Source organism: Sardina pilchardus, chromosome 3 (assembly GCF_963854185.1).
Source record: "Sardina pilchardus chromosome 3, fSarPil1.1, whole genome shotgun sequence".
Lineage (NCBI taxonomy): Eukaryota > Metazoa > Chordata > Actinopteri > Clupeiformes > Clupeidae > Sardina > Sardina pilchardus.
This window is the reverse complement of record NC_084996.1, coordinates 32,522,357-32,534,546: the sequence shown is the minus strand read 5'-3', so window position 1 is coordinate 32,534,546 and position 12,190 is coordinate 32,522,357. Positions and strand designations below refer to the sequence as shown.

Below are 12,190 nucleotides of genomic sequence, written 5' to 3'. Positions count from 1 at the left end.
TATTATTTTTATATATACAGTATATTGTGACATCCACCTGTAGACTCTGAATCTGAGTGCATTATTATGTATCGCAGTGCGATCGATCTACTGACTGCGGGAACATATCTTGAAAACAATAAAACCAAACCTGCTAGAGTCAGGTCATGAACCATAGGAATAATCTGGTTATTGTATATGTGACCATTGTCATTAAAAGGCCACTTAATTCAGAGAGGAAATATTCTCACCTGCTGTCTACTGTATGTGTCTTGACATGGTTGTGTAGCATACCATTGAGTGCATCACACCTTGTTTACCTGCTGGTTATTCATGCTGAAATGACCCCAAAACAACATGAGAACCACTGGACCCACAAGACACACAGCAGGCCCTCAATCTCCAGCCAAGTCCTCTGTGTGCTAGCATCAGTAGCAGTGCACACACTAATAGCATGTGTGCTAGCATCAGTATTAGTGCACACACTGTGCTAGCATCAGTACCAGTGACATAAAGTCTCTGAACATCTTTAAATCAGAAAGATTAAAAGTGTACTAAAGTTCCTGTCTAGCCGGTTAGATTTTAATGCCAGTGTGTACTGAAAAAGAAAGCAAGGTAATGGATGAGCAGACAGATAAACAAACACAAGAATGCTACTGTGCAGTAGCCTGGCTAACGCCTACCACTTCTCAAATGAGACGTGGTCTGGCAACCAGACGTTCATTTTCTCGTATTTGAAAAAATGCCCAGATCCGTTCATTGGACGCCACGGATGTCTATCAAATACGCATAGCTCACCCAACTCGTTCGTATGCAACGCTAAGGGCTGCCGTAAATCCTTTGGCGTCGAATGTAGACGCAAGAAGGCAACGGAAACTTCTCGGATGTTCTGTGATTGGTTCGCCAACATCAGGCGAACATTTGGGCGTTAGTTTCCAGACTGGCTTAGCAGCGGGATTGAAATCACCGCGCAAGGCAGTATGGGAAAACCCAGGCTAACTGTGCAGCACAATCTCTGTCAAAACCTCCCAGACTACATTTTACTGCCATGGATGGCCAGCAACAGTTTAATACAGGCCGAAAATATGATGACATAAAAGCAAATTCCCAATCATCTATAGGTTGTCTTTCACACAAATGTAGTTCAGTTCTCAAGCAAAACAACTGTATACTGATTAAGAACTCGTCATTAACTGATAAGGAGTAGGGATAATGTCCCATTTTTGCATATCTGGTTACAGAGAATGGTACGAGAGAGGATTTTTTCCTGACAAAAGCAGAATAACAAATGTAGACCAAACACATTTTCATGTAACTTTATTTCATGGCTTAGTACATGTATACATACATGCATTTATTTATTTAGCAGACACTTTTATCCAGAGCGACTTACAGAAAGAGTGTGAGTAGAACAGTAGGGTGAGATAAGGTAAATTGGGACATCAGGTAAAATGGGACAAAGTTGGTTTTAGACCTTTATCTCTTTAAATATTAGCTGCCAATCAGAAAACATGTCATTATATTGTCACTACATATGTCCTTTACCAAATAAAATCATTTTGATTGGTCTAAAGTATCACAAATGGGAGGTGCCAAGATTAAAAACATCAGTGGACCCAATAATTGCAAGGAAAGCCCCATGGCAAGCCGATTCTGTCTTAATGATCATAAGGATATTGTAGTTGAAACAAAAACAATATTATACAAAACTCTCATGAAATGTATGCTATTTCATGAGAGGTTTAAATTAATATCAAAACTTTTGGGCTATGTCCTTTACTTTTTAAGGAAAATGAATTTTAGTGACTTTGGTGTGCATCAGGCAAATTGGGACAAAAAAATCAGCTAAAATGGGACACTTTTACATTACATTTGCCATTAGCGTTAAGGTGTTAGCATATTAGCCGCATATTAGCCTTTTCACACTCAAAGTAGGCCCATACACTCACACACACTTACACACACTTGCACGCTTGTGCTTGTGCACACACGCACCCACAAACACACACATCTGAACACTATCATTAAATGATTAAAAAATACAAATAAACAATGTCATTATTCTACAATTTGTTGCAAATTTTTCAATTCTAAACTGACTGTCCCATTTTACCTGACCGAGTGTCCCATTTTACCTGAACACTTTCTTGGTCTGAGGTATGGTGTCTTGTGGTCTTTGAAGGTTAATATCTTTAAAAATATTATATTTGGAAGCATATTTTCTGCACAGAAATATTGCTAAGACTCATATGAAGTGATAAAAGTCTTCACTTTCACCCTGTTTGGCATTTTAAATAGTTTTATTTGTGATCTACCAAAAAGTGTCCCAATTTACCTTATCTCACCCTATAACATAAGGCCAAACATATATATGAACATCTCCACACCAAATATTTCATTTTGGTGCCAGAGCTAGACAGTAACCAGACAGATGAAGTTGCAACATATGACGCCATGACACTTTGTTAATGTCTTCATTATCACCAGGGCATTGGTTTCCCCTCGTAGTCCAGAAAAGCTCCGTTATGTTTCTCCGTCAGGGAATCCATGACACGGAGCATACCACGAACACTCTCGTGGGCATCAATGTCAGCCTGTTAGACAGTAATTTATCATATCACATATTCAGCCATACAGTGTGTTACAAACTACACAGTTAAAATAAACAGCTAATAAGCTAATAATGAGCTAATAAGATCATTTCTGAATATAACATACATATAAAACACCTGAGACCCTACAAAAGAATAACTTGATTACGATATTAATTAAGACTTTAAGCAGGACAATTAAATAATTGTGGATCACTAAGTCTAGTCATGAACAAATGCACATTGAAACAGCAGTACTGAAACCAGAAACTGCAGCACCATCGGTCAAACTATATGTCTATATCACTCAATGTTTCCAACGTCGATCACTTGGCCAATAAAAAAAAAACCCTCACGGAACACTTAGCTTAAAAAATATTTAAACAGTATTTCAACATATTTCAACAGTATATTACACAATAGGCCTACTTACTGAACCACCTTGCTAATTGTTTTTGTGCTTATTATTGTGTCAGAGGATTCATTTGATAAATTGGCATAGCTTACATAGGGAGTGTTGCAGAACTGGTTGGATTTACATTCAAGTTGGTTCAATATTGCAAACAACTCATCTGTGATATTTTACCACATATCAGAGGTGGAAAGTAACTAAATACATTTACTCAAGTTACTGTATTGAGTTGTATTAAGTAGTTTTTTTGTGTATTTTGGATTTTTTTAGTAGTTTTAAGAATATGTATTTAAAATTTTACTTGATTACATTTTGAGTGAAGTATGGCACTTTGTTACATCATATCCAATCAGTTACTTGAGTAGAAAAAATCGCCGGAACCACTAAGGTGACAATGATCAGCATGTCCTTCAATAGGGCATGAAGCAGTCCATTAACCTAGCGATGCTCAACTAAATAAACAAAAGATAGCCACTACTATGAATCGTTGTGCAGGTGGACTAATAGGCCTACCATTTTGCCAAGGTTGAGTGTGAGTAACCTTAGATAGTCTTTCTTAGCCAATTTATATACAAAAGGCAAACTTTACATTTCGTCCGACATTCGTTTTGACATTTAATTTGGAATTTAAAATATTCAGGTAAAATAAAAATATACAGTGGAAATGCCTGCATACCTACATGTAAGCCGAAATCATTTTAAAAAGGATAACTTCAGTGTGATTTTTCATATAGATCTCCAATTTCTCAAGGTCATCGCGTAGCCTACTGTCAGTATGAAAAAAAACCCTAAGGCAAATGGTATTACCTAGCAATTTAGCTACCTTAGCTGCCTCCTAAAAAAAGTAACTAAGTAACTTTTACTTAAACTACTTTTTACTTTTATTTGAGTATATTTTCAGATGGTATTTTAACTTGTACTTGAGTAATATTTTATCAGAGTATTGGTACTTGAGCACAATATTTTAGTACTTTTTTCCACCTCTGCCACATATACTCGTGGACCATGTCCCGGACCCGGACCACACTTTGAGAGGCACTGCTCTCAACAGACACTCACCGCTTGTGTCCCCATGTCCGTGCGCACCCATCCCGGGTGCAGGAGGGTAAACAGCACCCCGTCTTTCTTGAATTCCAGTGAGTTACAGACTGTCAACATGTTCAGACCGGCCTGTGTGGGAAAGGAAGCAGTAGTTCATTTCAGCAAATGAAGCCACAACAGGTGAGAGTGTTGCAATTAATCCATGGGCAGGTAGCTTTCTGTCTAATAATGTGGAGTACATGCGCCATAGCTTTACTGTGAACAAAATGGATTGGTTGTTCACTCTAGCACAGGGAATGATTGGACTCATGATCATACGATAGCGATGAGATTTATATGATATATGACAGTGCCGGTACCTTGGTAACGCGGTAGGGGGTGGCAGGGAAGTTAGAGAACATCTCAGGAACGGTTGAAATGGAAGCCAGCGTCGTGGAGATGTTGATCACGGCCGCTCTGCTGCAGGACATCCCCATCTTCCCACTGCTCCTCGCCGCCTCACACAGATATGGAAGGAACTCCTAATTAAAGGAGTGAGAGGAAAAGGTTAACAGAGAGAAAGATGGAGAGATCTATACCTCTCATTTAGAATGGCGGTGGTGTGTAGTGGCTAAGGAGCTGAGCTAGCATGCAGGAGCCAGAAAAGCAAAGCACGTCTGCCTGAGTTGCTTTGACGATGATGGCCCTCGTTAGCCTAGAAATCTAGACGCCCCTAGCGGTAGCAAATCTAATTTGCTGCCGAGGTAGTCTAGCAACTCTCCGTTGACTTGGGGGCTTGCCATTTTCAACGAGACCCGGGCCAATCACTTTGTGTACAGAGTCAGTAGAAGAAGTTAGGGTTAAGAGGGTTAGCAGAAGTTGTGAGCGTTAAGCATCCTGCTACTTGAAAACAAGAAGATGATTTGTTTAGCGCTAGCTCGTTAGGCTAGGCCCTTGAAGTACTTGACATGTGAATTGCTTTGGATATAGCGTCAGTCAAATGAACAAGTGCATCTTTTGGATTAGCTAGTTTGTGATTGGAGCCAAAGGTTGTGGCAGGTCAGGCATGGTTCACCCAGCCTAGAATCACCTCTCAAGCTTCCTCTTTTGACCGTTACCTTGGTGACCAACATAGGCCCTATGATGTTGGTGTTGTAGGCATCCTGCATTTCCTTGACTCCTGTGGTCTGCATGGTGCCATTGAACAGCACAGCAGCGTTGTTCACCAGCAGGTTGAGTCCACTCTTGCCTACGATCGCGCCCACCTGCTTGGCGGCCTCCTTCACACCGCGTGGGTCGGTGGTGTCTGAGCGAAACAGCGGGCAAACATCAGAGGTGTATTCAAGTTTGGCAAACAGTGGCGAAAGCTTGTGGTGAACATGTTTTCTTTGAACAGTTAAATTGGAACGATTCAGTGTTAACATTCCATTCTAACTGTAATTGCATTGTTGCCTTCATCAAACTCACATCTAGTTCCACTGTATGTTTGCGGAGAACTACCCCTTCAGATTGTTTGCAACTGTTTGCGAATTTGAATGCACCTCAAAGTCTATCATTCGTCATTCATCAATGCCATTCTTAATTAACATATTTATTTGTTTTGAAATATTCTGTAATGGAAACAATATGCGTCATGTGATTAGTAAAGTGTGATGATGCACTAGAGTTGAAAGAGAGCTCAGATGCTTTGTTACCAAGGCGAATAACATGAATGACTCCAGGGTGCTTCTTGGCCAGCTCCTGCAGACCCTGTAACATAAAAGAACAAGGACTTCAACACCCAAGCAGGAAACAACAGCAAGGGCTTGGCTCTCTTTTCAACTGAGCTCTGCTGAACTCTCACTCACCTGGGACTTGGGAGCGCTGGGGTCACGGCAGCAGGCAAAGATCTTCCGGTTAGGACACGGCATCTCCAGAAGCTGCTTGACCATCTCCAGTCCCAGGCCACGGTTGGCCCCAGTGATCAGAACGTTGCATGCCTTTCCTGCCATGCTGTCTTTCAGTCAGTCCTTTTTGTTCTCTTACTCTGCACAATGCACTTTCACCTGCTGCGACTCTGCCATAGACTCTAAGGGCGGCTAAATATCCCTTGCTTAATGTTTTATTAATTAGCAGCTGAAGTGTTTGCTCAGGGCTGAGGTCACCACTGCAGCTACAAGTTCCAACAGCTGCGTGGGATATTTTCTGCAGAGTCATGGTCAGAGTCTAATGGGTGGAGAAAAACTGGGCCGACTGAGGTTGTGAACGTAAACAGCTGTCGATGCTGCCCTCCTCCACCCTAACACACACACACACACACACACACGCATAGTGTGTGTGTGGAGTGGCTACAGAAAAAAAGACACAAACTATCAGTGACGTTGCTATTTCTTGATGTGTGTGTGTGTGTGCGTGTTTGTCTGGTAATGAATGTGTTTAGACTGTGAAATAAACATTTGGAATAGCATATGTGGCTCACAGAAAGACAAAAACATGCATATTTAACCCTCTCTGCCGGAACGTTAATGACGTCCCAGAGGACGGGAGACGAGGCGAGAGCCGGCACTATTCAAATCATCAGAGTTCCATAAGGCCATAAAGTAAACAGGCGCTTGAGACTGTAAAAAGGTACAAATGGACCAAAATGGTAAATCAGGCGAATATGTAGTGTGAGACACTTTCTGAATCAATTGTAAAAAGCTTCATACACAAGCAAGTAGGCCAGCTAACAGTGAATTACAATAGTCCATCTTGGAGATAACCATGGCCTGTGCAAGAAGCTGTGTGGAGTCTTGTGTCAGATAAGGTCCGATCTTCCTAATGTTGTAAAGGATAAACCAACATGATTTTGCAATTGAGGTTACATGCTCAGAGAAGTTAAGTCGGTTGTCAATTATGACGCACAAGTTACGTCACCTTCAGTGAAGGTGACTCAAGCTGGATGTTAATCTGTTGGGGAATATCTGTTTTTGCTGGAAAAACCAAGAGCTCAGTTTTTGAGAGATTAAGATGAAGGGTGCCGATCCCTAATCCAGATTGAAATATCCTTAAGGCATGCAGAAAGGCCTCAGGTGGGAAAGATAGGTAAGGTTGAGTGTTGTCCGCCTAGCACTGATAGTCAAATCCATGGGTGGGAATGATCTCACCTAAGGAAGTAAATTGAGAAAATCAGGGGCCCTAATACTGATCCCTGAGGCACACCTGAGGTCAACTTGGTCTGTCCAGAACAAAGAACACAGAACACGCTATGAACCAGCCAAGAGCTTTCCCAGAAATACCCAAGTCAGATAGTATAGAAAGGAGAATAGCACGGTTAACAGATAGATAGATAAATAGATAGATAGATAGATACTTTATTGATCCCCAAGGGAAAATTAGTATCAAAGGCTGCAGATAAATCTAGCAGAATTACCATGATGACTGAGCAGAGGATTTACAGTAGCTACTCTCAATCCTTCAGTCACAGACAGAAGAGCAGTTCCAGTAGAATGATCACTCTTGAAAGCAGACTGCATAGGGTCAAGTAGGTTATTCTGATAAAGGAAGTCACAAACTTAAAGGGATAATCCGGAGTGAAATGCACTTTAGATCAATTTTTCGGACTATTGGGAGTACATACGTTGAGTTGACACCAAAATCATGTCATTCGGATGTATTTTGAGAAAGTTCGAGTTCACCGTTTTTAGCCAAAACTCGTTAGCCTGGAAGTGACCGGGGCAGGTCCTTTCGCCACTACAAAACGCTATTTTTATACCTCTTCTACTGTTCCAAACAACGCTACACTTACGTGGTAGTGAGTAGAGGGTCCCTAAAGCCAAACCGAAGTATCCCCACGTCTTTATGTGGTCGGATAGAGAGTCCAGAATGAATTTAATCGAGTCAGTACCTTCCGGAAATGTCGCCGTGGCAGCTGCGCAACGCTTCAACAACACTTTACTAACATTGCCGGAAAGGTACTGACTCCATTAAATTCATTCTGGACTCTCTATCCGACCACATAAAGACGTGAGGATACTTCGGTTTGGCTTTAGGGACCCTCTACTCACTACCACGTAAGTGTAGCGTTGTTTGGAACAGTAGAAGAGGTATAAAAATAGCGTTTTGTAGTGGCGAAAGGACCTGCCCCGGTCACTTACAGGCTAACGAGTTTTGGCTAAAAACGGTGAACTCGAACTTTCTCAAAATACATCCGAATGACATGATTTTGGTGTCAACTCAACGTATGTACTCCCAATAGTCCGAAAAATTGATCTAAAGTGAATTTCACTCCGGATTATCCCTTTAAAGAAAGGAAGAAGGGAGACAGGTCTGTAGTTCTTCACATCAGTTGGATTAAGTGTACTAGGCTACTTTTCTTTAGCAAAGGTGTAACCCTTGCCTGTTTTAAAAAAGAAGTAGTATAGTATTAAAGTATTAAGTATTAAAGGAATAGTTCAGTATTTTCTGTATTGCCTAGCATGCAAACGAGTGTTTGACACCTAAATCTTGACAATTGATCCTGTTTCTGCAATTTGCCTGCGCTAGAATGTTCTCTGTATGGCTTTGACATTGCTCGCTACAGCATGGTCTATTCCAGGGCTATTCAACTTCAGTACCAAGAGGGCCGAATGGAAAAATCACTGGGTTTTCAGGGGCCGCATAAAATAAGACGCCGCAAAATAATTGTATCCAACAATATTTGATAAAATCAGAGTAAAATTCAGTTCAATTCAATTGAATTTTATACACTGGCATATAAACTAAGAACATAGCCTATTATCCATATCCATAAAAAAATCTTCTCAGACAGGTGATAGGCTGCCACACAAACTATACAAGTATTTGAAAACACCCAGGCTAACCATAGGCTATTTCATACCTGATGTCTGATAGCTGCCATATCATGCATCAGTGGGAAAAATTGCAGTGTTGATTTAACTAGCCTACTTCAAGATAATTAGGCTCATAAGTGTTTCAAACACACACAGTAGCCTACAGCGCCAATCTCTCAAATATACTTGAATTTAAAGAAAAAGTAATGCCAGCTCTGCCTCTGTTTATCTATTTCACGATTTCTTACCGCCAAAGATTCTAAACTTCGAGCCTGCGCAAATCACAAACAATAACATTCCCACGAGTGGAGTGAAGATGGCTCTGTCTAAAGAAACGTCTAATTGACAACGAGAATCGTTAATTTTACCCTCTGCAACAAGTACGAGACTTTCATGTTTATTGTGCAACGAATCCATCGCTGTGAAGAAGGAATATAAAGCCAAGAGGCAATTCTCTACAAACCACAGCTCCTTCTCTAACTTTCCCGAGGGCTCGGAGGAACGGAGACCGGGTAGGCCTATGATTCATTTTAGATTTGCGCACGCTCGAGGTTTAGAATCTTTGGCGGTAAGAAATCGTAATTTAATCAACATTTAATGATAACATTTAAAACTAGTTACACATTTGGAAATGTCAGTTTGTGTAGTGATGTGCTGTGTTCTCTGAGTGAAGATAACTGGAAGAATTAGTCTGGCCAATAAGGGCGGGCTGACAGTGCGCTATACTCGCCAATCATATGAAGATCCATGCACACCCGTCAAAGCGAGTTCATTCTCATGACGAGAGACGCGGGCCACAGGAAATTTGAAGCGGGCCACATCTGGCCCGCGGGCCGCTAGTTGAATAGGCCTGGTCTATTCTGTCCTTAAAACACCTCTAAACATTCTTTTTTTAAAAAAATGTGCAACTTACCGAGTGGTTACTTACGGTGGTGTATTGCTGTCACACTAGAAATAAATAAAAGGCTCAGTATCAGGTAATTACGTGAAAGTTTCAAGTAATTACGTGAACGTTTCTTGTTATAACAAGATCTTTTTCACGTTTTAACAAGATATGTTTCATGTTATTACATGAAACTATCACGTTATTTCGTGATAATGATATTTTCACGTTATAACGTGAAAATATCATGTTATTTCAAGATATGATATTTTCACGTTTTTACAAGATATTTATCACGTTATTACATGATATTATCACGTTATTTCATGATAACGAAACTTAACGAGACCAGGCTGGAGAGCCTATGGCTGGCATAGGCTGAATGAGAACAGGCTTGTCTGGCTGCTATTGCAGTGCTGCTTGATGAGTGTTTGCTTTTGAGCATGTGTGTAGGCTACAGTAGCCTACATAGTCGCCATCTGACCAAGTAGCAGGAGCAGGGCTGTATATCGGCAAAGAGCCGCTGCGTAGGCGGATAGAGGTGAGCAGGAGTAGCCTGCTCACAGTCTGTGTATCGGCAGAGAGCCGCTAAGGAGGCGGACAGAGAGGTGCAGGAGTAGCCTGCTCACACAGCCTGATAGTTCTGCGTCTTCTTCCCATCCACTTAACGCAACTTAACGCAAGACGGAGAAAGGGCCTTGATACATTTGTGAATGTTTACGCAATTTGGGCGCTTTGGCTAGCTTGCATGTCCGGTCATCGTGGTAATTTTTAGGGCTGCGGGGAGAGGCCGCTGGGAGTGAAAAGTGAAGCGCTGCAGTCACACAGTGCAGGCTTTTTGAGATCACTTCATCACAGTAATCATCAGCACGGCCCAAAACGCCACACCGGGATTCTTCCCGACTCTCCCGATTGCCACTCCACTGCATACAGGTGCAGAATATTGTAATATTTGTTTCGTGGTCGGAGGAGGAGTCAAATCACACACAGACAGGGAGTCACGTTTTACAATTTATTTAAAGTTTACACACACAACCCAACCTTCCGAATGCACCCACCCTGCATTCATCCGCACACAACCCACCTAAAACAGCCCTCTCTAAGGCGGAGTTATGCTAGGGGAAGGGACTGGCCATTAAACCTCGGCCTGGGGCTAACTATGCCCGCACACACACGCACAATACACACACTCACACAGGCCTGTTAGTTCGTGGAGTCCCAGTTGCCACAGCTAGCCCACAGAGTTCAGGTAATCCACAGTAGCGATAGAGTCCACAAGTAGCCACAGTTAGCTCACAGAGTTCAGGTAATCCACAGTAGCGAGAGTCCACAAGTAGCCAAACGCTCCGGCTGGCCGCGCGACTCACACCAGCCCGAGCTCCCTCTCGCACGCCCCAACTCGCAACTCTTTATCCCTGATAATCATCCACAGTCGACAAGCTGCAGGTGTACCACTCCTCAATCAATCAGTCAATCATTCAATTTGTTCAGTGGGGGCACAGCCGTCGTAGCCAGTAAACACCGTTCACTACAATATTCTGGACAATGCTCGGGTGTTTGCATTTATAACAATATCATCCACAAGTTTAATAACTGGAAAATCGCCATAAACAGAGCTTAACATAGAATTTGATTGACTCGTGAGCCATAGTAACCAGCCTTTCTTGCCCCTCCTTCTGTTTAGTTTCATTATCATGAAATAACGTGATAATTTCAAGTAATAACGTGATACATATCTTGTAAAAACGTGAAAATATCATATCTTGAAATAACATGATATTTTCACGTTATAACGTGAAAATATCATTATCACGAAATAACGTGATAATTTCATGTAATAACATGAAACATATCTTGTTAAAACGTGAAAAAGATCTTGTTATAACAAGAAACTTTCACGTAATTACTTGAAACTTTCACGTAATTACCTGATACTGAGCCTTTTATTTATTTCTAGTGTGACAGCAATACACCACCGTAGTTACTGGTCTTCAACGATCTTCTAAGTTTCGCAGCGAAATGCAACTTCTGTTGTGTTATATTAGGCACACACGGTTGTCAGGTATCTGAAAAAGTACTTCCGAGATTTCGAAAATCTCTGATAAAATTGTATTTATCATTGTTATAGGACAGTGAAGAGGTAGACAGGAAACAAGTGGGGGAGAGAGATGGGGTGGGATCGGGACATGACCACAGGCTGGATTTGAACCTGAGTCCCTGTGGGCAGTCAGACCCGTATACGAGCACTGTTAGCCTGCTGCGCCACAGCGCCCCCCTATTTCCCAATTTTTTTTATTTAAGGCATTAAGAACAATTTCCAAAAGATGATTTTATATTCCTCTTTATAGTCAACTTTAGCATGTGTTCCAATACTTATGGAGGGGACTGTATATTACAGCAGGCACTGCTGTACTATGATCTCAAATATGTGATTAGATTTTTGTTACTTCAAGGTTTCATTTGTTGATACATCAAGCAACAAACATTTGTTGATGTTACAACAAACAACGAACAA

The 12,190-nt window shown here is 41.5% G+C and overlaps 1 protein-coding gene across 1 annotated transcript; it reads right to left on the bottom strand.

Annotated features, from left to right (window-relative positions):
- Positions 1 to 2,380: 2,380 nt before the first annotated feature.
- On the bottom strand, positions 2,381 to 6,028 carry LOC134077363 (C-signal-like). The gene is made up of 6 exons (XM_062532924.1): positions 5,850 to 6,028; positions 5,697 to 5,751; positions 5,121 to 5,308; positions 4,383 to 4,544; positions 4,042 to 4,152; positions 2,381 to 2,573 (listed from the first exon to the last, which is right to left on the bottom strand). The coding sequence occupies exons 1-6, from the start codon at positions 5,991 to 5,993 to the stop codon at positions 2,460 to 2,462; spliced, it is 774 nt and encodes a 257-aa protein (XP_062388908.1). The 5' UTR covers positions 5,994 to 6,028; the 3' UTR covers positions 2,381 to 2,459.
- Between the last annotated feature and the right edge of the window lie 6,162 nt (positions 6,029 to 12,190).

Coding starts and splice junctions, on each gene's coding strand:
- LOC134077363 (XM_062532924.1), bottom strand. CDS start 5,993: ATGGCAGGAAAGGCATGCAACGTTCTGATCACTGGGGCCAACCGTGGC. Junction 4,153..4,382: donor CCCCCTACCGCGTTACCAAG/GTACCGGCACTG, acceptor TTTCCCACACAG/GCCGGTCTGAACATGTTGAC. Junction 2,574..4,041: donor CGGACATGGGGACACAAGCG/GTGAGTGTCTGT, acceptor ACTGTCTAACAG/GCTGACATTGATGCCCACGA.